The sequence below is a fragment of the Aphelocoma coerulescens genome, chromosome 1 (genome assembly GCF_041296385.1).
Source record: "Aphelocoma coerulescens isolate FSJ_1873_10779 chromosome 1, UR_Acoe_1.0, whole genome shotgun sequence".
Lineage (NCBI taxonomy): Eukaryota > Metazoa > Chordata > Aves > Passeriformes > Corvidae > Aphelocoma > Aphelocoma coerulescens.
Window position 1 is genome coordinate 108104037 of NC_091013.1, and position 26361 is coordinate 108130397.

Below are 26361 nucleotides of genomic sequence, written 5' to 3' on the forward strand. Positions count from 1 at the left end.
TAAATAATTGTTACACTGTAAAATTGTCAGTTCCATTTACTGTACATTGACTAAGATACAATGCATGAGAGACTGAAAGAAACAGAGGAGGTTTGTTTAACTACAAACAGTCTTAAAACTGACATACATTGTGGATATTTCCCCATAAAAACTTCAAATGCTCTGTTCATTTCATTGCTCACAACTAGCTAACTTACATCTCTTAGCAAAATAAACACATACCCTTTATTTAGCAAGGCATATTTTGTTACTGAATTAATAAACAAACATTATATAAAAATGATCTGAACATTTGCCTCAAGGGGGAGCTTACAGTTCATTCTTGTAGATCCTTTGCATTTTTCAAGCCATTCCAAGCTAATGTTCTTTGACGACATTATAATACAGCCTCACTGCAAAATGTTATTTTTGCTTTGTTTTCAGTCAGTAAATCATTATACCTCCATGCTACTGTCCTTTCTAGGCGTCTTTGAAATCCATAGTGTGGACTGGTTTGGACTGGTTTTTGTTCTTCCTTTACTGAAAAATAAAAATATAAACTATTTTCAGTGCATGTGTGCCTTTCCAGTCCTGATTCAGCTTTGTGATTAGACCTGAGCATTTCATCCCCGGATCTCAAGGCCACTGGTGCTTTCACAGTGTGGGTTCCCCACTGTTACCAAAGATAGCAGACCACCCAGCTTAGCAGTGCTACTCCCAGGAACTGTACGGAATTGGCCTGTATGGATTTTATTTTATTGTTTTCCAGTTCCCATCCAACCACACCTCTTGTACAGAGTGGTCTTTTCAGAGAAGGGTGTGGACTCAGTTTGACCAGGGCTGGTGGGAGCTGAGTACTTCCCTTGTCTGGGGGGAACCAGAGCACACACACCCCGCTAAATCCATGCCCAAGGTGCAGCCCACCCACCCCAGGGGGTACCACAGCCCTGCCCACCCTGTGCACACCAACGAGGTCACTGCACACCCCCCCATGCGCCAGCGAGCCTCTTCCCTTCAGGGCTTGTCCTGACATCTAATGAAGAGATGGCACATGAATCAGACTCCTAGCAGTGAATGACTGGTAGAAAGCTTCCTTAGGGCTAGTTTTCAGTCAAAACTGTCAATAGTAGGGTTTGTGTTTGGTGTTTTTTCAATTAAAAAAAAAGATAAAACTGGTTCCAAAAGTACTTGCTCTGCAATACTGCCAAAGTGTTCACTCTAATTTTTTCAGGGAGCCCTGAGGCACCCTAAAAGTTTATGGCAGTCTTTCCACATGGCTACAACTGCCACAACACACTATCTTCCCTCACTTAGACTGGCAGATGACTGCACTGCAGTCTACTGAAACAGGAGTCACTTCAGGAGCCATTGCAGCTGCATTTCAATGAAAATGCTTCAGTCTCTGGGTAGAATAATTCACACTGATGTTTTTTTCCCAATTAAGTAAAAACCAGAGGAGGAGAAGTAGCCCTACATAACTCTGTAAGGTGGAAACCTAAGACTCCCAATAGTCCTGTACATTCAGTTTTATTCTTTTCCTGGTGTGTAAATGCAAGCAAGTCTGAGTTGATTTAAAATGTACTTCGAGGGTGCTGAATGCTACAGTAGTTTTCAATCCCTCCAGACTTACCTCTGAAGTCCTACAAAGTAATGCATTATGCACCTGAGCCCATTGGAGTAATTGAAAAGACTCCCTTTGGCTTCAGTGGACTTTAGATCAGGCCACAATGCTATAAACAAAGCAATTGCAATGAATAAAGTAGTTCCAGCGCTTCCTTCTTAAAGAAACGAAGTCACTACTTCCTTCTGGATTAATCCAGAAAAAGCAGGCATATTTCATAAATTAATGATGAAAGGCTTTGAATGGAGAGTCCTTGCCACACAGCAGGAACAATTTCTAAATACCTTGGATCAGAACTTGAGCTGTATCAAATGAGCTTATCTTCAGCAAACCTACGCTGATTTTCACAGCTGGTTCAGGAAACAGATTTTAGTGACAAAGTAAGATGCAATAAATAGCTTGAGCATATTGGTGTTTTGACCATCAAATGCAATCATAGAAACTGAGAAATATACCAGGTTGGAATTTAAACTTTCTGCAAGGCATTCAGATGATAATGGAGATGGGTCTTTGAAGCAGTTTCTCCTTGCTTCCCTGGAAGAAATGAAAGGGAGAGCATCTAAGCATGAATGAGCTGATCATTTCGGCTAGCTACAGGGACGAGGTGTTGCTTTGCCTTATTACTACCCTTCAAGAGCCCAATGCCAGGCAAAATTAGTCATGACCTTTCAAGCTAGGCATGTCCTGGTTGGCCATGGGTTGTGGCTTTCAGAGGAAAGGTCACCATGCTGTGGAAGCCTAAAAAAGAATGAGAAGTCAGGGTCATGTGGAAAGTTGGGGATCCCTCCTTCCCCACCAGGACAGAATCCCTTTCCTAAAGCTCTACATCATCCAGATGATCAGTTCAAGTGATTGTCTCTTTTTTGACTTGCTTTTTGTCCAAGAACTGCATATTTGCGATGAAATAAAATGATTTGCAAGGCAGTCATAAGTGGAGATTGAAAATAGATAGGAAAATATTTTTTAAAAAACAAAGTTTTTTCAACAGATAAACAAAATACTTCATTTTTGGTGATAGGTTTTTTTTAGCTAAATGATTTTTAGAAATGGTTTAAGTTCTTTAATTAAAAGTTTTGCTGCAACTCAAAATGGACATTCTGGGAACAAAAAAAAAAAACTAAACCAACCAAACAATAAAAAAGAGAACCCTGTTTCGCATCAAAACCATTTTGTCCTTAATTTTTGTATCATTTCATCTATCAAACTAATCAGCTAACAGAAAAAAGGGGCAATCTTCCAAGGTGAATTTCCAGTATCTGTGTTATGCAATTTTGAAGTCTAGGAAGTTCAGATGAATTACTTCTGGATGAACTGCTATAGCATCAAAGGCCTGATCAAAGCCCACTGAAGTCAACACTACTGTTTCTATTTATTTCAGTGGGTCATGAATCTCTCATTGTTTTCCCAGGGGTATTGAAGGGCTGAAACTTTTCTCAGATGAGAAAGACCTGCCAGAAGAGGTACAAACATGTACCATACTTACCAAGAAATCCAGGGCCATTGTAATAAGGGTTCCAGAATTCAATTACTATATGATTGCTATTGTTATACATATTATTCTTTTATTACTCTTTTTTTGCTTTGAGCTTCCAACCTTCTGCAGCCCCACTGCTGAGCTTTGTACATAACCTTTCACAGGCTTGTATTTGCCTGCCATAAGACAGGTTGGAAAATGCACATTTTCCTTTTCTTTATAGAAAATGCATAAAATAAAAACACAATCTAGCTTATTATGCAGATGTCATCATATCTTTTTTTTATGGCTACTTGTTTCCATGAGACATGGTACCAAGGAGTACTGCAAATATCACTGTACACTCACTCATACAGACAGAAACAGTCTTCATATGTGAAGTGTTTTCTCACCTGAAATAAGGTACGGCAGCTATTGGCAGGAAATAGTAAGTAAAAACCATAAGAAAAAAATAAAGGCTAAACCAAGGAGGAATTTTTTTTCTAATTTCTTAAAACAGAGATATCATATTCCTTTTAAGTATTCCTGCTCTTCAGGAGGGATAACAGCTTATGAATCTGTTTATTACTCTTGATATTTTACAAAAATAGCATTTATCTATAAATCATATTCCAGTTTAAACTCTTCTGAATTACATTAACTTGAAACCACTTCCTGAATTAAAGGATGAAAATGATATTTGAAAGTTTCAGAAAGACTAGTTCAGAAAAAAAAAACTTTTATGCTGTCATATCTTGACATATCTATATCATATTTTGAGAAAAATGAAAAGTCCAAAGAATTTTAAAGCATGAAGCAAAGTACATTGTATTTCAAAGAAGTGTTTTCTCTTTGCATAACAATACATCTACTTGATATCACAGCTATGGACACATACCTATTTACTTTATGCATCCTCTTTAGCACCTACACGATGTACAAAGGATCTGTCAATGGTTTGTGGCTCAAGAAATGTTTTTGCTTTTCTGTTTCTCTGCCTGGTGGTCCATCTGTTGTTTGTATGGTATGTGCAGTGGAACAGCATTAAGCAGCAGCATTAAGCAGCTGCTGGCCCTTAGATTTATCCTTGGAACAAACTGTACTTTAGGTTAGAAAGTGAGTCCTTGAGTTCACCCTGTATCTGTGAGGGACCCTGCTATTATTTGCCACAGCCCAGATACTTTATAGGTGGCAATCACAGCAAAAGAGGTGAAGTAAAAGTGCTGACAACAGCCCTGCCTATCAAGTGGTCTGCAAAGAGACTTTCTTTAGAAACAGGTGGAGTCCCAACAGCAACATACTTTGAGACCTGGAATTATTTCAGCATATTGTGGAAAAGCCTGAAGGTGAATGCTCAGCTGTAACAGCTGTAAACTACTTGGATTTTAATAGATGAAAAGATGCTTATTTGCATATTTGGGGACAGATGTAAGCAGTCTTTCAGTAGGAATAGCATGCCAATGGAAATATGAATTCTGCATTATAAAGCCACTATGGATGAATATATTTTACCTTTTATGAAGCATCTGGAAACAGCAAGTCCCAAAAGCCACCAGTATCAACAGCAGTAGTGGTATAGTGGGTATTACAACATAAATTAGATTCGGAATTATACCTACAAGACAAAAGTTTTCATTAATGTCTCCCATGTTGAAATGCTTTTAACCATGCGAGTAAAAATCTGGAGTAAAATAATAGAAATACATTAACTTACACAAAAGAATACATATATTCCTTCTATGGGAAGAGCTCCAAAGAGAACTCAGTAGTATCAAGAATAAAACAGCACTTGAGTTATGTGCAAAACATATCTTAAGGTCTTCTGATATTTTACAATTTCATAATTCAAAATTCAAGTATTTTAACACAGTTCAGTTCACAGCCTATTTTTACAGTCCATTTTAACTGTAAACTCAGTTATCTTTGTATGTTGGATTCCCTGCCCATGCAGGGCCACAGGAGGAATGAGCCTGGCTCTTGTCTTCCCTTTTCCCTTAAAAGACACATCTAACCTCTCCTTGATTAATGAGGAGAGCTAAAGGTGCTCCTCTGCAGGTCCCTGGACAAAAGGAGTGGGAAATGGTATATGCTGAGACTCTATTATCTGTCTAAAATAGAGGATGGGGCCTGCAGCTTCCAGAAGGGTACTGTTTTCAGGAACCGTATGCCTGTGTTTTATACTAGCACACATTTAATGTACAAATGGTGGAGAATTTCTTACCCACTGCCCTATTTTGAAAATATTTTTCACTAGTAAGAATAAATGTGAATATTCAGGTTGTGTCCGAGTTTTAGAGAGAGAGTCTTTGCATAGTTTGTATTAAATGGCCTTATTGATTTCAAACCACAGTTCATCAATATATCAATTTCTCTGGGGTTACAAATAATGGAAACACCAGTTAGGAAGCTGGCTCAAATCCAGACAACCAGTAGGGGAACAGAGCACTCACTTTCCCTAATCCCATGGTGCAATCCTGTAAAATCCAGAGTTGCTCCTTAGACATGTTCAGTTCCTTGAACTAAAGCCATGCTACAACTCTTCATGAGCCTCGGGACTCCATTCACAAGATAAATTGATGAATGAAGCAGCCAGGCTGCAGAACCTGGGCAGTAGGTACCCACTTCCCAAATATCAAGTGTCATCTCTGCAGGGAATCTCAGCAAGGCACTGAACTCCTCTTAGCATGTGGTTTTCCTTAAAACACAGGATACTTGGGGGAGCTATGGACACAGTTTGGTGAGACAATGATGTAATTTGTTTCCACAGTAACTAAGAACGTTATGTAACTTGAAATGTTATTCAAATATATGTATTTTCAGGGCACTTCCCAGGGAAACAGACTGTTTCTTCCTATTGACAAAAATGGAAACTGAAATATTAATTTAATTCCACTGTTAATATTTTTAGCAGAACACTAAGTTCATATGAACACATTACCTGTTTCAGTAGCAATAATATGATACTGATCTTCTGGTTTGCTTGTGTCATAAGGATTTCCTGCTGGCACTGTTGGAAAAATATCTGAAAAGGAGATCAGACAATTTAGGAAAATAGTAAAAAAAATGTCCATTATGTTGTTAAATAAATTAATATTAATTACATTTTAACTTATATTGCAAAAATGAACATTTTAATGATTTATTAAATATACATGTAAACGGGATTTTATTTCAAAATTGGAATTATATCCAGAACAGGAATTACAAGCACTGCCATTCTGAACAGCAGCCATATACTTGCAGCTTTTGCTGTCTGAAGGATTCATTTTTCCTGTGTTCCAGTACTTAATTGTGCCTGTTAAACTTGAGTAATTTTGGAGGTTCTTGTAAGCTATCCTTATAATTATGTCTTCACCAATGCAACTGAATTTAACGTGTCAAAATTTCTTACCGTACTCTGGCTCCGCTCTGTCTCCCAATTCTTTTTCTAAGACATTATCTGTTAAATCAATATTTGAAATTGATTGTTGAAGAATGAAAAATGTGTGCAAAAAAACCCAGATGTTTCCATTATTTTTCATGCAGTATCGCAGACACAGATACATTCCCCCAAACAATAAGTGCTTAATTCTTCATCATTTCATCTTCTTTCCAAAGACTATTTGCAAACACTAGTGTCAAATCACCTCTAGTTCATACTTTTTGCTCCTTAGAAGAGGGCAATAGCTTACTCTAGCTCCAATTCTTGGTGGCCTCTGATTTAATGGCTAATGGTTAATGGCTTAACCACTGAACACCCTAATATCTTGTGCTGAATAAAGCTCCTAACATATTCAGAGCTTCATTTGTGCAGACAATTCTAAAACAATGTAAGAATTTCTCTCTATCTTAAGGTTAGACTAACTTAATAGTGCTATGAGACTACAGTTCTTAGTGTCTTGATAAACCCAAACTGCTGGGAGAAATCAAAACAGTGATAAAGTCTAGTAGAAAAAGGCAATTATTTCACCTACTCTGGTAAAAAATAGCTACATTTGGCCATATATAAAGAAAGATGCCAAGACACCCCAAAGAACTGAGTTGCTGTCTCTTGACAGCAGAAGAGGAGATGAGTTTTTAATTTGATGGCATAATCAAACCTACACGAGCTGGACAGGAACTAAATGTGGTTGCAATTACCAACCTATAATTAAATTTAAGATTGCTGAATGATCAATATGATCCAAAGCCAGACTGAACATTGCAACAGCAAATTCTGTCAAGGGAGGCACTATAAGGGGGGCTTGGAAAAATAAAAGTGTCTACCAGAAATGTAGCTGCTGCTTGAGCAAGGCTGCCTAATGAGCACTGCCCTGGAGTTGCTGCTGATACAATTAGATGCAACTTCATCACAGTCACCTACAACCTGTTTTGGCCTGTGGCTGGTATCACACTCCATATATTGAATACAGACAGGAAAGTTGTGAAAACAACATATTCAGATAACAAACTGAAATTCAATATGCATGTGGCACTTTAATACTCCTGGTGAAATGGATGTATTTTGTATTGCTAAGAGCTGACATTGAAGCCAGTACAGTGATTTCAGGGGGGGGAAAAGGTCATTTTTAGGTCTCCCTTGGTTTGAGATAACAAACGTAATTTTCTTACATTGTGGTACTTTCTTCAGGCAGTGAAAGAAATGTCATATATCTATTTATATACATTTATGCATCTACTCCTTTCCTCCATGTGACAGAAAAATACATTTCTGGAGAAGAGCCTGTTTTGCTAAAGAGCACAATTCCAACAGTTTTAGAGTAAATAACTACAATTCAGTAGTACTGTATTCACATATACTGCATAACAATGTCAATACTAACAATGATCTACCTATACATTGTTTGCCTTATATGCCTCATTATAAACTAATAACCCATTTCTACCTACAGAAAGAAATATAAATATATTTTCATTGTTACTCTTTTCACTTCGTTTTCTGCCAATCTAAACTACCCAGCATTTTTTCATTTAATTTCGTTTTCATTATTGCTTTTGGTAAAAGCAATAGAAAAAACAATTCTTTATCACATCTCAACAAGAATGGTAAGTAGTTCACTATTACAGAAAAATTATCTAATTTAAATTTGTTTGCTTTTAAAGCTATGAAACATACCTGAAACCAAACTTTTTTAATAAAGCATACAATTTCTGACATCAAAATGTTGGGTTTTTAATAACATAAAATATTTTTATTTTGTTGCATTATTTCAAAATAATTCAGAGAGTTCTAAAAGTGATAAAATTGCATATGCTGCATTTCCTTCAAGGGCCTATGATGATGATTGATCATCATAAAGTAGTGATATCCACTAACAATTTTAAAAGCAGGAACAGATTTAGAGGGTGGCAGTAAAATATGTTCCAAATATTTAATACTTGCTTGTAATATTAATTGTCATCAATATCCTCATTAAGAGACCAGAAAGTCAAAAAGTTATGTATCCACCAAAACCAGGGAAATGAAATATCCTGTATCTCTACAGATAGCCAGATCTCTGCAAAGAGAGTGATTATTGTTTGATCGTCAGCATAGAGAAAGCAGAGAGGAAACTGCAGAATTATAAGAGTAGGACTTCATAGAATCGTAGAATGGTTTAGGTTGGAAGGGACCTTAAATAGTATCTTCTTTCCAACCCCACTGCCATGGGCAGGGACACCTTCCACTGGACCAGGTTGCTCAGAGTCCCATCCAACCTGGCCTTGAACACTTCCAGGGATGGGGCAGCCACAGCTTCTCTGGGAAACCTGTTCCAGAGCCTCACCACCCTCACAGGAAAGAATTTTTTCCTAATATCTAACCTAAGCCTACTCTCTGTCCATTTGAAGCCACTCCCCCTTGTCCTGTCACTCCAGGCCCTTGTAAATAGTCTCCCTCCATCTTTCCTGTGGGCTCCCTTCAGGTACTGGAAGGCCACAATTAGGTCACCCCAAAGCCTTCTCTTTTCCAGACTGAACAATCCCAGTTCTCTCAGCCTTTCCTCATGGCAGATCTGCTCCATCCCTCTGATCACCTTGGTGCCTCCTCTGGGCTGGCTCCAGCAGGTCCCTGTGCTTCCTGTGCTGGGACCCCAGAGCTGGATGCAGCACTGCAGGTGGGGTCTCAGCAGAGCGGGGCAGAGGGGCAGAATCCCCTCCCTGCCCTGCTGCCCACGGGGCTTTGGATGCAGCCCAGCACACGGGGGTTTCTGGGCTCCCAGAGCACACGGCCGGGGCATGTCCAGCCTCCCACCCACCAGCACCCCCAAGTCCTTCTCCCAGGGCTGCTCTGGATCTGTTCATCCCCAGCCTGGACTGGTAACAGGAGCTGCCCTGACCCAGGTGCAGCACCAGCATTTGGTCTTATCAAACATCATAATTATATATATTATATAATATATATATATTATGTATAATATATAATAATATATAATATTCCCATGGGCCCACTTCCTGAGTTTTTATTAATTAATAAATTAAATTAATCCATAATTTCATATGCATTCTGACTTTCAGCTTAGTTTTTGAAAAGATACACCAAAAATTATTTGAAAACGTGCATGATCCTCCTGAAAAACACGTTTTCATTTACTCTAAGTACCATCAAGAATAGAAAATGCTGCAGGCTCAAACTGGATCGTTTACTTTTCACGTCCTTTCTGGTTTTGCACCATGATCTAGTTTATAGTTCACTTTTCCTCTATTGACATATACAGAACTTATGTCATGTCTGGAAGTACAGCCAAATTGCCTAAGATCTGTTTTTTCTGTCACCATCTCAACTAGCAGGCATCTGCTTTTCATATCTCTAAGTCTACATGCATGAATACAGATTTTTTTCCTGCTTTTCTGGACTTCATTCTTCAAGCCATGACTTTTTGAAATAACCACCACACATAATTTGGTATAAAATGGCAGGGCTGCAACTACAAGTACAGTGCAAAATTTTTTACAGGAAGACCAAGAGATGTCTTGGTCATCCTACCTGGAAAGTAGAATATGTCCACTTAAAAAACATTTTATGAAAAAAAAATAGCTAGGGAATTAATTAAATCAAAACAAACTTGGGAACGCATTATAGTGAAGCTAACTTTGAAAATATTCTTATTAGATATTAACTGGTTTATTTAAATGTATTAAAATTTATTTGTTATTGTCATTACTGAAATATTACATCCCCTGTTAATGTCACACACCACAGGAACCAGAACCACAGGCCAAAAGACACTTGAAGATTCCCTCACAAACCAAGAGGCAATTGTTTTCCCAAGACAATGTCCCACCTGTGAAATATAACTGCAGTTTCACCTACCTGGGGCGTATTTGCAGATAAAATTGTGTTTCATGTTGCACCTATCATCGTTCCATTGATAAAGGTATGGCCCTCCCAGACCAGGGTTTGCAGTTGGCTGATGATACATCACCACACAGGCTTCACTTCCACAGGAAGGCTCATCTGTGTACCAATTTCTAGTTTTTGAGGATAAGGTTCATCAGGATGCCAAAGAAAAGAGTTTGCATCAAAGAAGAAATATCAACTCCAACAGTCCCATCCTCTTCAAACACATCCTGAATTTCCCACAACCCTTCTGTGAAAAGAGTTAAAGGCCCAAGCGCCACATCTCTGAATTCTGATCAAAGCACCTCAGCAGAAATAACACCCTACTGCTCTGCTTTCTTCCCTATAAGACTCTTATCTGTCCCCTTGTCCTGAGTTCTGTGAGTTGCTGCTACTCTGGCCTTTGGCTTCATCAGGAAGCTAAAGGCTTTTCAAAAAGGGTAGAAACAGAATTTACACTAAGCATGTTACAATAATTTATTTGGTGGCTGACTCCCTGTTTTGAGCTGGCCAGAGCCTTGCAGAATTTACCTGCCTGCTTTCAGACCACACCTTAAAGACTCTGTGTGTGGCAGAACAACCTCCAAATGTCATGCAGAGGCAAACTGTGGGTGGGAGCAAAGAAATTTGCAGGCTGAAGCCACAAAATGCCATCCTGTCACAGTTTCAAATTCAAAACCCTGATTGCCTGCTATCCTTTATCAGGAGAAGTCAAGGGGGAGATGCTACAAACTTCATGCCTTCAAGCAAGACTTGGCATTTCAGGCTCCATTTCTTTCCATGAAACCTTCTCAATAAGCAGTTTCACACACATACCTGAATGGTGAACTACTTCCATCAGCCCACTGGTAGAGGTCGGGGCAAGCACTCGACGTGGCCAGTCCGTCGCCACTTCTCCACAGCCCAATCCAGAAATCACCATCAGAAATCCCAGAGCCTGATTTGGTGAGGTTTTGCAGCATGTTTTCTATTAGCTGCTGCTCAGCTTCACTTTCCAAGCTCAGTAAAGCCCCACCATCGATTTCACAAGCCTGGCGGGCCTCCTGGAAGCCCACACGTCTGGACAAGTCCTGGAAATAGGCTAATTTGTAACATGAACGCTTGAAGGCACCATAGCACACCTTCTGGCCTGGAAAATAAAATCATGGGACTGTTCAGAGTACAGTAATTAATATCAAAGCTGCAAGAAAAGAACACAGAACATCATGCTTATGCTGATGGACGACTGGAGATTTTTGTCTGAGAGCATTCATGGTGATAACACTGGCACCACTGAGATCCTTTGCCCTAATTTAACTTGCAAATAGAACACAGTTCATTGGAATCTGTGCCATCTTCCCATGGCCTGTGAAACTCTCCAAAACACTGAATATTCCCAATAGGTTCTAGAAAAATATTCTCTACTTTAATGACTGTACCATCAGGCCTCTCTGTTAAAGCCAGAATCTGTTTGGAGGGTATTTTCTTAACTCTTTCATACTAATGGAACAATTTCCTTTTTATTTTGTAACTAGAGTTATTCAATTTAAAAAAAAAAATTCAAATTCCCATTTTTAGTGGCAAGAAGCAGCTGGAAATTTTTTTGATCCTCTGAGTTAATCTTGAGAGGGCGTGTAGGAGAGGAACTCATAGCCACTCTTCACTGCAATGTGCCTAAGTACAACCTGTAAGGGTGTATGGAAGAAGAGAGCTTGCTTCTTCCAGTCTGAGAAAGATACATCTTTTTCCTAAAAAGGAAAAATAATTATAGTTTCCAACTACTAAGACTCTCTAGAGTTTATTCAAGATGAGGGATTAACACACCCACTTGTCAGCTGCAACTGAACTCCAGTATGTTTATTTAGGGACAGTAGAAGGCTTCTAAATCTAATAGTCTCTTTAAAAAAAACCAAAATCAAGTTTTTCCAGTATCAAAATTTATCACTGAAGAAGAAAAGTAGGAAAATTTATTTTGTTAAGTAAGAATGACTGAAGGATACCAAAGTAACAAAAACTACCAGGCATTATCAAGATTGTTTAGAAATCAACAAAAGTCATCATTTTACTGGAAAATTTGACAATCACACAACATGCTGAGCCAGATGGGATCATTGAAGGTCATGGAGTCCAACTCCTGGCCCTGTGCAGAACAACCCAAGAGTCACACCATGTATATGAGAGCTTTGTCCAAACACTTCTTGAGCTCTGTCAGCCTTGGTGCTGTGACCACTTCCCTGGGGAGCCTCTTCCAGTGCCCAACCACCCTCTGGATGAAAAGCTTTTCCTGATATCCAGCCTAATCCTCCCCTGACACAACTTCAGGCCATGCCCTTGAGCCCTGTCACTGGTCACCACAGAGAAGAGATCAGTGCCTGCCTCTCCACTTCCCCTTGTGAGGATGCTGAAGACCACAGTGAGGTCTCCCCTCAGTCTCCTCCAGGCTGAAGAGACCAAGTGCCCCCAGTCTCTCCTCATACAGCTTCCCCTCAAGGCCTTTCACCATCTTCATAGCTCTCCTTTGGACACTCTTTAAGAGCTTTATACCCTTCTTATATTGAGGCACCCAAAACTGCTCACAGCAACCGAGGTAAAACCACACCAACACAAAGTACAGTAGTTTATTGTACCATATCAGATTTGTATTTGAAAATCTTGTATTTAGTCTCACTTCTAAGCAAACCCAGATACATGACTCACATAAATAAACTTTGAACAAGATTTATCCTATTTCACCTTAAAAAAAAAAATTAATTTTTCACTGGGAAACAGCAACATCCTCCCATAACTTCAGCTATATTTAAGTTTTCCCAATGTTTTTCTATACACAAAGAGTAAACATCGAAGTGAACAAAAAAAGCTACAATAAAGTGCAGTCTATTTGCATTAGTGTTGCTTTATTTTTGTCTTTAATAAGTAGGATACTTCCAATAGCAGGCAGCACAAGGGCTGAGATGAAGACATCTCTATATTTGCACAGAGCATAGTTTCAAGTATTTGCAGAGAATAAACAGACTTTATCAAAAATGCATTAATATAGGAATGGAAAAACAGGATCAGCTCTTGACTTTTAGCTAAATCTGAAAGTAAGTCTTATTTTTTGGGATCATTTCTGTTGTAGAAAGCTAAATTATAGGGGTAGTAGGGATATACTATGCTTAGCTTTCTAGTGTTTCCTACAGTTCTTGTAATTTTTCTAAAAAAAACCCAACCAAACAAAACCCAAACAAAAACTCTGAAACCTTCACTTTATAATACCCTATTGCAGTTCATCTGGAGAAGGATTATCAGGAAGAGAAGCATCTTTGTAATCTCATTCTTACTTGGCAGACAGACTTCTGAAAATTCAGTTTTTTATCAGTAATTAATCTACCAAAATAACAGAGGAACAAGAATAGTCTAAAAAAAAGGACAAGCTTGTGTCACAGATATTCAAGGAAAAAGCCAGGCTCCAAGATCAGGCAGAGAGTGCCAATTTGGACTTTCTCTGATATTGTCCTGACAGCACAATGTCAATTTCTCTTCTGGTATTTTCCTCTATTCATATAGGTTAAGAGCTTTGCTCCCAATACATGTAGCAAGAGCCATAGTCCTAGCTGGACAATGGTGCTGAAGAACCAAGGGACAAACCCTTTGACAGAGATGCATGTGAAATAATGGGCTTCTTCCTAGGACTTCCTTGAACAAAAGAACTACTCTTACCAAAGTAACAAAGTGATAAGTCTAAACGCTGTGAAGTGGAAATGCAAGAATGAAAGCTGCACATGAAATCCCAGTACGTTCCCTTCATCTACAGTGCTGAAATTCTAATTTTTTTAACATAATCGATTTTCCCCAGGAGCTCTGTGTTGCTGACAAGACAGAGTGCACAGGGAAGGAGGAACTGATCAACATTTTGACCCTCACTGCTGGGTAAGTGACAATGGCTTATTGCCAGAGTACACATGTGTATATAACAGCACAAACGTCCAAAGCCTAGCAGCTTTGAATTATGAATTATGCAGGACTCTAATCATTTCCAAGGAAAAGTGACCACACCTTTCCCTGTAGCTGAAGATTGGATTCAAAGCATTAATTCAAGATGCCTATGCAAATTTAGGAAGAGTGCTTTGTCCTTTGTCTTGTTCTTTTTATTTTTCCAGACAATCTTTGAAATAAACTCTTCCATGATTCTTTCATTCTGTGCACATACTCTTCCTTGACATCAAGTAGTAAGTTATGAGCAAATTCAGGTATCAAAGTATCCTAGTCCCAACTTCAGTCATGAGGGAATATTCAACCAAGGTGAGCAGGCTGACCTCTATGGATCATAATTCCGATGCTGTTCCTCCCTCTCACGGGAAAACAGCTGACTTTGCCTTTATAACACACAATCCACTCCCCATCCCTGCATGCTTCTCAGCTGGCTGAAGTACTCCCCTCACTCTCTGTTCTCATGCACAGTCTCTGCTCTTCTGTGACTCTCCCAAAATCTGAAACAAACCTTCTAGCAGGAGAGATGGATCGTTGCTAGCTACCTGACTGAGCCTGCTCAGAATGCTCATCTGCCAGTCAGCTGCTGCATGGAGACTCAAGGAGGATCATAGAATCTTCTAGGCTTTAGACCTTGAAGCCCATCGAGTCATGGCAAGTGCTGTTTCTGACCTGCTCCAAGGCTTGTATCCATAAGCTGTGCTGTATTCTGGACCAGTACAGAGGCTGTATCAATGCTCAGCTCCATCACCCACACCAAGGAAACCAGGTGGGACTGTATAGAGCAGCAAGGAGGATGACAAGCATTTGTAATGCACAATGGGAAAGAGCTACTGCAGCCCCTAAGATGTGCCCAGCTTGCCACCGTTGTGCACTCAAATCAGAGAGCCCTCTTGGAGCAACCAGAATACAGATGTGAAGGCACAGTCTGTACCCAAGGCTTTATCTGAAAGGGTTTGCAAGCTAAAATCTTGAAGCTTTGTGGAAGACATTTTCTTTCTTCCCTTAAACTGACCTGAATAATTTTTAATGATACCACTGTTACTGCCGATGTTTGGGCAGGGTTAAGTAACTCTAAAAGCAAGTTTTATAAAGTGAAAGAATTGAACAAATGAAAATTTGCATGAAATCCAACTCCTAAATTACTGCTCTCACATTTGTTGCTCTCTCCACCTGTGGCAAAAGAAATAATTTTCTCCTTAGAGGCTGATCATTTCTGCAAGAATATACCTCCAGAAACCAACAGAGAAAACCACAAGAAACCAAGAAATAATTGGCTTTAAGACCCATAGACCCAAACAGTGTGAATGAAGTATGTGAGGCAGAGCAGTAGGCTGTCTGGAAGAAGCTGTGAATTTCTCTTGTTCTAGTTAATTTAATCCCTGTGTTTCGGCTGTGACCTACTCTGAAACTTTTCTTTCTTCTTTTGAAGCGGACTTTGAACCAGCTCCACTACAGCAGATAAATGTGTTAATGGAAATCTGCAGTTGTGCCTTAATAGCTGGCAAATCAGTTGACATTTTAGTGCTCTTCTCGGAACACGCTGAGACGTCAGGTTTTAAAGCTTCATTTTTTCTCTCACTACTAATTTCTGAACTACAAAGCAGAAATAATTTACCACTGAAAAATGACAGAATGGACCACATTGTACAGGAGACAAGATAAGTATGGAAATATTAACTATATACTACTTTACCTTATTCTAACATCTTTCAGTAGACTCCACAGTTAGTTCTAAAGCAACATTTTGCTATTTCAGTGTATAAATTGGGTTCCAATTTTTCTGTCACAATTGAATAGAAACTAGATTTGTAAGCAAGCCTATTGGAATGAATCATGCTAAGATACTCTGCAACGTGCATAATCTTTTTGTCTCATCATCCCATTAGCTGACAAAAGCAAGTGAACAGTACTTGCTCTAGAAAGTGCTAGCTACTGTTTCCATCTTTGGGTGTCGCACAGCAGCTCCATAGTAGAATGTTTAGGTATGGGCCTCAGAACAAAGATTTTTTTAAACTAAACTACTCATTAAAATATTTCTGCAGATAATCGAACAGGGGGGAAATAATCTCATTCAAGAAAAAAAAGAAACAAGCAAATTTCCAGCTGTTATTTCAATCAGTTTTAATAATCACACTTCATTAAACAAATAATAGGTTCCTTGATTTCTGTCATGACAGAAGTTACAACAAAGTGTCATTTAGAAGCAAAATTGCTGATAAAATACCGAGGTCAAAGACTCCTCTCTCCGTAAGAGCATCAGGCTTAGCACTAAACTAAACCCTCACAGGGCCATGAGGGGCACAAAGGTCATTTTGAGTGACACACCCCTCTTAGCTGGAGTCTTTGAAGATGTCAGGTAGAAGATAAGCTTCCTGCTGATAAATCCCATTCCGCTTCCTCTTGAACCTTACAAACTAACCTGCAATCCAGGGTTTGACACCATTAGCATCCACCTAGATTAGGTCAGACACTGCATGTGCACAGTGTAAGTGAAGAGAGACAAAAATGAATGCACAAAGTGTGATGTACTAAAGTCCATTATGTTTTTGCATTTTGACTTTTTTTTCTTCCCAAGATAATGGATTCAGCAGAAAACACAGAAGAACACTTGGTAAAAAGCAATGTGAAATATTTAACATTAACGAGAGCCATGTGAGCCTGATGGAGACCTCTGAAAAGAAAGTGACAAATAAAACACAAGGACATAAGTAAAAGTGATAATGAAACAGCAAAACAGAAAGCTACAGTAATTAACCAAAATATTCTCTGCCTGTATTATGAAGACTGGTCTTGGTCTTGAACTTGCATGAGCAGTGACCTCAGGGATGGCTAACCAGCATGCAGGACACTGGGCACAGTTTGTTTTCACCTGTCCCCACGTCACAGGACACTTCACACCAAGTCCCAGTGATGCACTTCAGAATGTGCCAGTAAGACTAAGTGGTATTAAATTTTCCTAATCACATTTTAGTTCAAAGCTGATGCATCTTGTCAGATGATCTTTGTACCATCCAGTCAGATTTTGACTGGGTTCAGCTGCTGGTCATGTTTTGCTGTATTACATTACTGCTGTTGATGTTCTACTGCATCATATTTGCGTCCATCCATCAAATATAATTTTTTAATGATTCACATTACTTTAAAAAAAAAACCTGTGATAACATTTCATAATTACATTCTGTCTTCAATTATGATAAAAGCAAGTTGCCATCTTCTCTCCCAAAGTTTGTAACACTGAAGACACATCATTCTCTAGCTGAGTCAGTGTTCAAACCACTGATGTTTCTCCGCTCACAGTCCTGAGCATCTTAAGGAATTCCATGTGTTTACAAATTTGACATTCATATAAAAACTGCTGTACAGGTCATATACCAACCTGTATCTGTACTGATATCTTCCTAGCTCTCTCTTAGCAGGTACTTTTTCTTCCAATCCTCCTAATAACCAAGCCTTCCAAGAGAAGAGATTTCTTACTGATTTGTTCTGGATTAGGGATTATGCCTAAATTGTCATCATACCATTTTTCATAAGTGATTTCCCCAGGTGAAAAGCTTTCAAAGGTTCCAAGTCACTTTTAATGGTTTATATAAAAAAGCCTGAGGGCCACATTTGCCTATCCAGTAGCTGTGCTTTAGGTAGGTGTTCACAGCAGGCAGTTTGTGTGCGTCGTATAAGAGTCACGAGCGTGCAGACAGTGTCTAAGGTGGCTTCATGGAGGCTGCCCCCAACCTCTTGTGCAAAACTCATCTATCAGCCATTCTCAAAATACTTCTTGTAATGGAGTATCTTTCTTGCTAAATTCTTGGGCAAGTAAAAGTTATAGATGCACACATAAATAGCAACTCTAAAATGATAAATAGGAATTTTTTTCTATTCTCTCTCAAGCACAGGCCAGATAATGTAACTTTAGCTATTAACCATCCCATACCTTGTGAATTAGCAAAGATGATGCAAGGGGTCCTCAGACACCAGGCAAACAGCTGTCTCTAGGATTAATGCAATTTTTGCAAAGAGAAAAAAAACAGGGATGATGAAGTTTAAGTGAAATAAAGTTACTGTATTACACCATTCATAGAGAGATTTAGTACAGCTATGCAGAATATGAAGCTACACAAGATTCTTTGTTCCTGTCCAGTCCCTGTCTTCTTTATCTTCTCTTTTGCCATGGAAAGTGATTTTCAGTTAATTTATTGCTGAAAAGGGGTTTTCACCTCTATGTTAGACTTTACTAGTTCAGCTACTGTGTTTCTAAGCCCTTTTGGGGACAGGGAGTGGATTTATTTTGGAATGACAACTGTCCTCAATAGACCCAGAAAAAGCTACATTTTTAAAAATCAAGCAGTCAAAAAGCAGACAGTGCAAAGGAACACCTGGCAGTGCTGATTTACATATTAAATATTACTTATCCCTAACACCTGGATTTTGCCATCCAGGTGAATACAAATGCAGTTAAAATTGGATCTGAGAGCTCCCCTGCACAATGCAGCAAGATGGCTGGTCACCAAAATGGGTAGTTGAGAACACACATAATGGCCACTTATGACAAGTATTGATCTAAGCAGGTCTTTTTTGGGAAGGGTTGTCAAAGCCTCTGTGTGCTCAGAACCTGCACTGTTCTAGGTCTTGGGAAGATGCAAGAGGATTCCTTGTCCTGCAAAATGTTCTCCATTGTGTTGAATAAATCCCTGGGAGAATTTGTCTTTTCCAGAGCAGATTAAGTTTGTCTGGATTTTCAAAATCCCTGATGTGGTGTTTCAGGCTTGTTCTTGATGTCCGGGGAACTGGAATACCAGCCTGCATGGAAGATGCCATCTTCACATGGCAGTGATAGGCTTATTCACTCATTTCCCGAAGAAAACAACACACACATGTATTTCTTATGGTTAGCTTCTCAACCCTGGCACACAAAGGAGGGAGCTCAGGCCACTGATGACAGAGCTGTAAAGAAGCAGCTTGATATCTAAATCTCATTAGAAGCGATTCAACACTTCACCCTCCATAATTACCATTTCAGGCAAACACACAATTACAGTTACGTAAATCAATACAGGCTAAGTGTCCAACTGGAAAATATAGAACTAATATTATTTATGAAAAAGTTTTAGTCACTGATTCAGGTCATAATTCAGTGACAAAAAAAAAAATCTATAAAGTATTTCCCAAAAAGTACTACTTTTTTTCCCCCTAGGTCAAATCATTAAAGCCCTGACAGTTTTCTTTCTTCTAAGCAAAACATACCTTCATTTTGGCATTAGCTCTGGTTTCAGCTATCTAACACTCATAAATTTAAAGCATGAGATCCATTTAGCTTTTCCTGTAATAACTATTTTCCTTTCTTCTGATCATGTGAACTTTACAGGTCTATATCACAGGGCTGGCCATGGCAGTCAGCCACTTACTTCTCTAAGGGGCCAGCTCACAGCTGCACTGTCCTGGGGATTCACAAAAAAAGTGCCAACATAGCTGCTGTAACAACATCCTAAAGTTCCAGTTGCCTTCCCTTTTTTAAGGAAAAACTTGGACACAAACAGGCAAATGATAACATCCAAGCATCAATGGCATCTGCTTGAACATACTCAAGTTAAGGGGAAATACAATGCACTGGACAGACCTACACATCTACAAGTCTGCTCTAGGATGTGGATTATTTTACCCAGAACTTTTAAACCCCAAAACAAACAAACAAACAAAAAACCCCAAACAATTCTATGGTTCAAATTAAGTCCATTCATGAATAGTTTTGTGTAGCCATGAAGCCCAGAACAGAATTCACAGTGGCTTTAAAGACAGACATACTATGGCACTAAGAAGTTGTCGTTTACTTGCTGTGGAATAGATATAACGGACAAAAATTGTAGTCTGAATGCCTTAAGTATGTGTGCCAGCCTAGGGGAGTGGGGAATACTTTTATTCTCCTACCCCAAACCAGCAGACATTTTCACAAATACCCAGTTTTATACCCATCAGTAGGTTCCCTCAACAGGTTTTCTCCTAGGCATAAATTTAAGCACTTCTGACAGCTTCTGCTGATGGTTTCTTTCTTTATTTTTTGCCTCTAGAAGGAAATAGTTCATAAATCCCCAGCCACAGAATCACAGAATATCACTCAGTTGGAAGAGACCCCCAAGGGTCATCAAGTCCAACTCCTGGCCCTGAACAGGACCATCCCCAAGAACACTACCATGTGCCTGAGACTGTTGGCCAAACTCTTCTTTAGCTCTGACAGTCTTGGTGCTCTGACCACCTCCCTGGGGAGCCTGCTCCAGTGCCCAACTATCCTCTGGGTGAGGAACCTTTTCCTGATATTCAATCTGAATCTCCCAAATCAACAGATCCACATTATGTCAATTAAATGAAGGAAAAAAGGAGAAGGGAGAAAACATACTCTTTATCAATTATTTTTCATAGCAATCATCATCCATTCTCAGTATTTTTCAGTGAAATTTGAATTTCTTTTTTCCAAGTAGGTGTATTTCCATGGATTTGTTACCAACGTATCGGTATTTGCAATAGATTTAGGTAATATTTATGGACACAAATGATATTAATTTCCTTGGTTTAAGGACTTTAAGAGCTCCCTAGGGCGTAACACCCTTTATGCATTTCAGTACAGGACTGCCTTCTTTTTGCAGCAGTTCCACAATTAAAAGAGAAACCAACAGGCAAATCCTTTCTCATTCAACTTTTCCTAAGAAAGTGGGAAAAGCCAATCCACAAGGAATATTAAAATTGTCAACATTTCTCTTAAGGCAAAAATAGAGGGGAAGCTTGAGGGGAGGATAAATATGTTGGAATATTATGAAGGATAATTTACACTACAAAAATGTAGAGGTAGAGCATCATTGGTTAATTCACAGTACATGTATGCAGTGCTTGAGATACAGTGTGGGATTCATCTCACCAAACTTCAGTTCTTCCCAATAAACCTGTCCATATCTAAACTGGCTCACTGACTTCTCTGTGTAGACAACTGAATGAAACAAGCATTGTTAGTGCAGATCTGAAGCGTTTTCAAAATCAAAATTTAAATGCAATTAATCCCACTCTATAAATACCAACTTTTTCCTTCACTTCTTACAAAGTGAGCCTAGAGTCATTAGCTGGATAACACAGCTACATTCAGATTTAGTTAGAGCTGTGCCAACTGTTTTGTTAAGACTCATTATTTCTTAAGACTGCTTGGAACTGAAGGTCCCACTGTTTGTCAGTGGTGGGAGTAGGGACTGCCTCAGCAAGAGACTCAACTTCCAAATAGTGAGTGACAGGTAAGAGTATGGGATTAGAGTGTAGCAATTACTGTCAAAGGATTGTTTCATTTTACCTATTTTACATTAGCATCTACAGTCTTTTCTGATCCACCAGAGATTTGCAAAGAGAAAGCCATTATGGGAATTAGTTTCAGAAAAATAATGCTGTATAGAACCCTTTATGAACCAAAGCATGTCCCCCTGCAAACATCTTATAACTGAGAAGTTTGATGTACACAGGATCAGACCTGAACTACACAGAATTAAAATCAAGGTACAGAACATGAGTTCAAGCAGGGAAGAGATGAGCTTTCTCTCTCTGGGAACAAGAAAAGCCATGTGAAAGCAAGCAGACTGTCCATACCATTCCACATGGTTTTTACCATAGCTCCATCCATGGTAGGTGTTTCCTCTTGGGCTCTTTAGCCAAGTGGAATACTGGGACTTAACAATCATGAGTTTGAGATTTGCAATGCCCTTCTCCATTTTTGAACAAAATGCTGTGAGCAAAAAGTTGTATTCCTGGGAAAGCAGCATGCTGGCCTGAGACACAGCCCTAGGATTTTCCATGTCTGTCTCCTTATCCCTGAACAGAGCTGCAGCCTGGCCAACCTGTACAGCTCTCCCCCACAGGAAAGGTAAGCTTTACAGGGTTGACAAAGGGGGATCTCCTCTAATACAGAAATCTGACTCCTGAAACTGATTTAAGTATTTGGGTATTTCTACCCTGCTACAGAAGGACTCCTTCACCACCACAGGTCTCATCAAAACTGGGTTCTCATTCCACAGGGTATTGTGGAATTTTTTGGTAAGGGGCAAGGTGTGTTTAGTAGAAACATGCATTATATCCAAAAGTCATCACCTCATTTCACTTTAGGAGCCTAGATCATTGATTTGCCCCCAAGAAGACAGTGCTCAGTACAGCTGGATAAGGAGAGGAACAAATAAAGGAGTCCATGGGAATTAAATGCCCAGCTTCTCCTGCAGTTCTCCAAGTCTCGGCTTTAGTGATTACTGAAACCTACAACTGAGCAAAAGGATCCTGTACTATCTGGGCATGCCTATCCAAGAAAAGCTGGTCTAGTATGGAACTAAATGCTGGATATTTCCAACAAAATGTGTTCAACACACACCTGTTGCACACGTATCCTGTAGGTGAGATGGGCAGTGCTTTTTTCAGGTTATGCCTTTTCAAATTCTGAACTACAAACGTATCTTGAAATTTACAGCTCAGGTGGAAAAAAAAAAAAAAGCAAAACAAACAACCCACAACTTTACAGTAGAAGGCTTCAATTAGAGAAAACACATTTTGACAGACAAAATTCAGGTGTAATAAGCAGGCCAAGCCAATTAAATTAAATTATGCACCTTTTGAGATAGGGTTTGTTATCTCTAGTCAATCCGGTGGCCATGAAGACACTGCTTTAATTCTCTTACTTTGCAGTACTTCCTGTAGAACTCAAATCTGATCATAAGCCATGTGAATGAACATATCCACTTCCTTAAAGGCAACTGAAGCAATGAAGTCTATACCTCAGGGGAAACTCTGGTAGTTTCCTGACCCACCAAGTGTTTTTCCTCATTTAGTGTTTTATATATCCAAGTACTTCTGCACCAAAATAGATACATACTGCTTCAAAATACTACATCACTATTTAATCTGCTATTGATGCACAGCAGTAGCAAAGAGCAAAACTTAAAAAGCCATAGAAATACAACTAGACAAACAGAAGTCATTAAGCTATAACATCTATGATTAATACATAGGCTGTTAAATGATTAGCAATAAGATTAGCTTGCATGTCTCCTGCCCAATAGATACTTAAAGTAATTGCATCTTTGCAAACTGCATTATCATCACTTCATGTTCTTTATGATGTCATGGGACAGCAAGGCAGACTCAGCACTTTCTCCTGAGCCTGCTTTGGTTTTTTCCTATAAGAATCAATTCTCTGGCAACACTAGATAGTCTGATATGGAGGCTGTGAGCGCTGCTCACAAAACATCTGTTTAGCTATACTAAAAATGACAAAGCATTTTACATCACTGTGCAAAACTTCCCAAATTAAAGATGACAAAGAAATAACACTTAAATGAAAATTGATGCCAACAATAGTTTTAATTATATCTTAGGAAAATTAACATACTTGGAAAAAGTAACAGAAACCCTTTAATTAAGAAAATGGCATTTCAAAAAGGCAGGCCCTTCCTTCTCTGTCCTCTTGACACTTTTGTGGTCAAAATGGTAGCAAATTTCCAATTATTGCTAGGTCTACTGCAAACTTACTGCAGTCAATGGAAGTCTTTCCACAAGGTCCAGCCAGCACTCAAGCAGTTTCATAAACAGCTTATGTGAGTGATAAGAACTATATATTTATTTGGAATGAGAGCAGTGAAATTTCCTACTATGCCAGATTATTAAACATGACTGAAGAAAAAAAAACCTATTTGTTTTTTTCAGGAATAGGTCTGTTTAAGGTATAGCTTTATGATTTCAAACATAAGGTTGCTTAAGTCCAAACTGCTGGTTCTTATATAAGAGAGAGGTAAGCTAGATGAGAGTCAGGTGACAGCACACACTGCCCAATTATTCAGTGGTACTATTTCTTGCCTGAAATAATGTCAATTACTATTAGTACTACACCTACCACGTGCATGTGCCAGAACAGCGGTGTGGTCCTCGAGAGCAAGAAAGGGGGAAAAAGTGTTCTTCCAGTACATACAAATACTGGGAATAAGCATAAATAAACAATTAATATCTTCCCTTGTTATTGTCTAGGAAATCTTTATCTAATGAATACAACTTCAACAAATTAACTAATGGTACATAAATGGTTCTTTCTGTAAGTGGCTTCAAACCCTCTCCTGTATTCTGCCAGCCAAGTATTAACAGCATAATACAATGACATGAGGCTCATTATATGCCTTGAAATGCTTCAGGGAAATATGGGGAGTCTGTGTCCTTTCAAAGCCCCCAAAGCCTTATGTGCATCTAGGAACAGTTTGACAAGGCAGTATACACATATCACACACGGCTTTAAAAGCTGGACCTCAGTTTGCTGCATCTCAAACACAGAAGCTGCAGCTGGAAGATTAAGGGACTGGGTTTCCTCAGCCACACATGGACTCCTGCACTGAGACTGCTAATGCCAAACCCATCTCGAAGATGATTAATCTTCGCTACTCCTTAAAAATAACAGTGTTACACAGCAGTCATATAAATTGTAATACTTAGAGCTTTGATGCATCATATAGCTAGCATAATTCACAGTATGACAGAGGTAGATGAAATATCTTAGGTTACGGTTGAGGCAAGCAAGCTTTTTCAAAGTGCTGGAAGTACTGCTACTTAGCTATTGTTTCCTGAAGATACTGTTTCACCAAAAGCCCAACAGCCCATCTTAACTGTAGCATTAGAACATGCTTCAAGTTAAGCATGATCAAAATGGTCCCAGTGACTGCCCTCCCTCAGCAACCAAGAAAGTTATCTGAATTCAGCAATCAAATGGTTGCAACAACAACAACAACAACAACAAAACCTACAAAAAAGTTTTGTTGACATGCTACTGTTACAGCCTCTGAAACAATAGTATACAAATAATGTGCATTGTTCTGGAAACAGTTTGTAAAGAAACACGTTCTTACCCACACATACACACACATAACTTGTTAACAAGCAGAGTCGAGTGCGTAAACCTTTGTTTTCAGGAAAATGCATGGATGTATAGGCACATGCAACACACCTCTGAGAGCCTGTCACCTTTAGTTTGGAGGGTCTGAACCAAAGTAAGCTTAAAAGGGACCTTTTCATTAAATTTAGCAGCTTCTGAGCATACACACCTGTATACTGCAAACACACAGTGCGAGTCTACAGCTCTTAAATTAAACCTAAGCTCTAATGTTAGATACAGATTTCTGAAGTACTGCCTTCCTTTCGGTTTAGAGAGTTGTGGATGCATCCACACACAACAAAACTATTTATGCCACACGCTCTTAAAAGTTTGCCCTCTCCTCCTAACAATATCGCAGACAAAGAAGAAATATCCCTTTACAGCTGCCAACAAAACCCAGTTCACTCAGACGTTCCTCGGGAAGACGCTCGACCTTTTTAAACAATTCGAACGGAGCCGGAGCGCGCCGGCAATGAAGGAGCTCTGACAAGACGGGGCAGGACAGGAGTTCAGGCTGCCGCAGGAGCCCGCAGCCCCACGGCTGGAGCTGCCGCCGGCCCGGGGGGTGCCCGGTGCTCGCCCCGCAGCATCCCGGTGCTCGCCCCGCAGCGGGGCGGGTGCGCCCGGGAGGCGCTCCCAGCGCCGGCCGCCAGAGCGCGGCTGGTTCGGAGAGCGGCGTCGGTCCCGGGCCCGCCCCGCGCCGCTCCCGGAGCGCTGCGCTCCCGCACCGGCCCCGCACCGCGCACTCACCGCTGAGGACGCGCCCGGCGAGCGCCCCAGGACCGCACAGCACCGCGGCCGCCAGAACAGCCGCCAGCCCCAGCCCGCCTCCGGCCCCCATGGCGCTGCCCCGCTGCCGGCTGGCTCCGAAAAGCGCTCAGGGCAGGACGATGCCGGCCGGAGAGCAAGGGACGCGCACCCAGCTCCGCCGCTGCCCTCCGCCACCTCCCCGCTGCCCGCCGCCCTGCCTTTATCTGCTTCCCCCGCCGAGGGACCGCCCCCGCACCGCCCCCAGCCCCAGCCTCTTCCCCATCCCCTTCCCCATCCCCAGCGCCTACTCCAGCCCCTGTCCCAGCCCCAGCCTTTCCTGTCTCAGCCCCTTCTCCGGAGAGGTACCGGCACGGGTACCCGGTGCGAGGTCG

At 40.1% G+C, this 26361-nt stretch overlaps 1 protein-coding gene across 5 annotated transcripts; it reads right to left on the reverse strand.

Annotated features, from left to right (window-relative positions):
• On the reverse strand, positions 1–26148 carry CHODL (chondrolectin). 5 transcript variants are annotated; one of them, XM_069032044.1, is made up of 8 exons: positions 25970–26148; positions 11167–11479; positions 10324–10481; positions 6445–6492; positions 5992–6075; positions 4566–4668; positions 2056–2134; positions 433–519 (listed from the first exon to the last, which is right to left on the reverse strand). In XM_069032044.1, the coding sequence occupies exons 1-8, from the start codon at positions 26058–26060 to the stop codon at positions 517–519; spliced, it is 879 nt and encodes a 292-aa protein (XP_068888145.1). In that variant the 5' UTR covers positions 26061–26148; the 3' UTR covers positions 433–516. The 5 variants fall into 5 exon arrangements, with proteins under 5 accessions (XP_068888137.1, XP_068888168.1, XP_068888145.1 ...); XM_069032060.1 differs by lacking the exon at positions 433–519 and adding an exon at positions 2228–2338 and having other exon boundaries at positions 2061–2134; XM_069032036.1 differs by lacking the exon at positions 2056–2134 and having other exon boundaries at positions 1–519.
• Between the last annotated feature and the right edge of the window lie 213 nt (positions 26149–26361).

Excerpts from the sequence above, each read along its gene's own strand:
- CHODL (XM_069032036.1), bottom strand. The coding sequence starts at position 26,060 with ATGGGGGCCGGAGGCGGGCTGGGGCTGGCGGCTGTTCTGGCGGCCGCG. Across the intron at positions 10,482-11,166 it reads GGAAGTAGTTCACCATTCAG|AAATTGGTACACAGATGAGC; the intron begins GTATGTGTGTGA and ends CTCAAAAACTAG. Across the intron at positions 4,669-5,991 it reads TATTATTGCTACTGAAACAG|GTATAATTCCGAATCTAATT; the intron begins GTAATGTGTTCA and ends TTTGTCTTGTAG.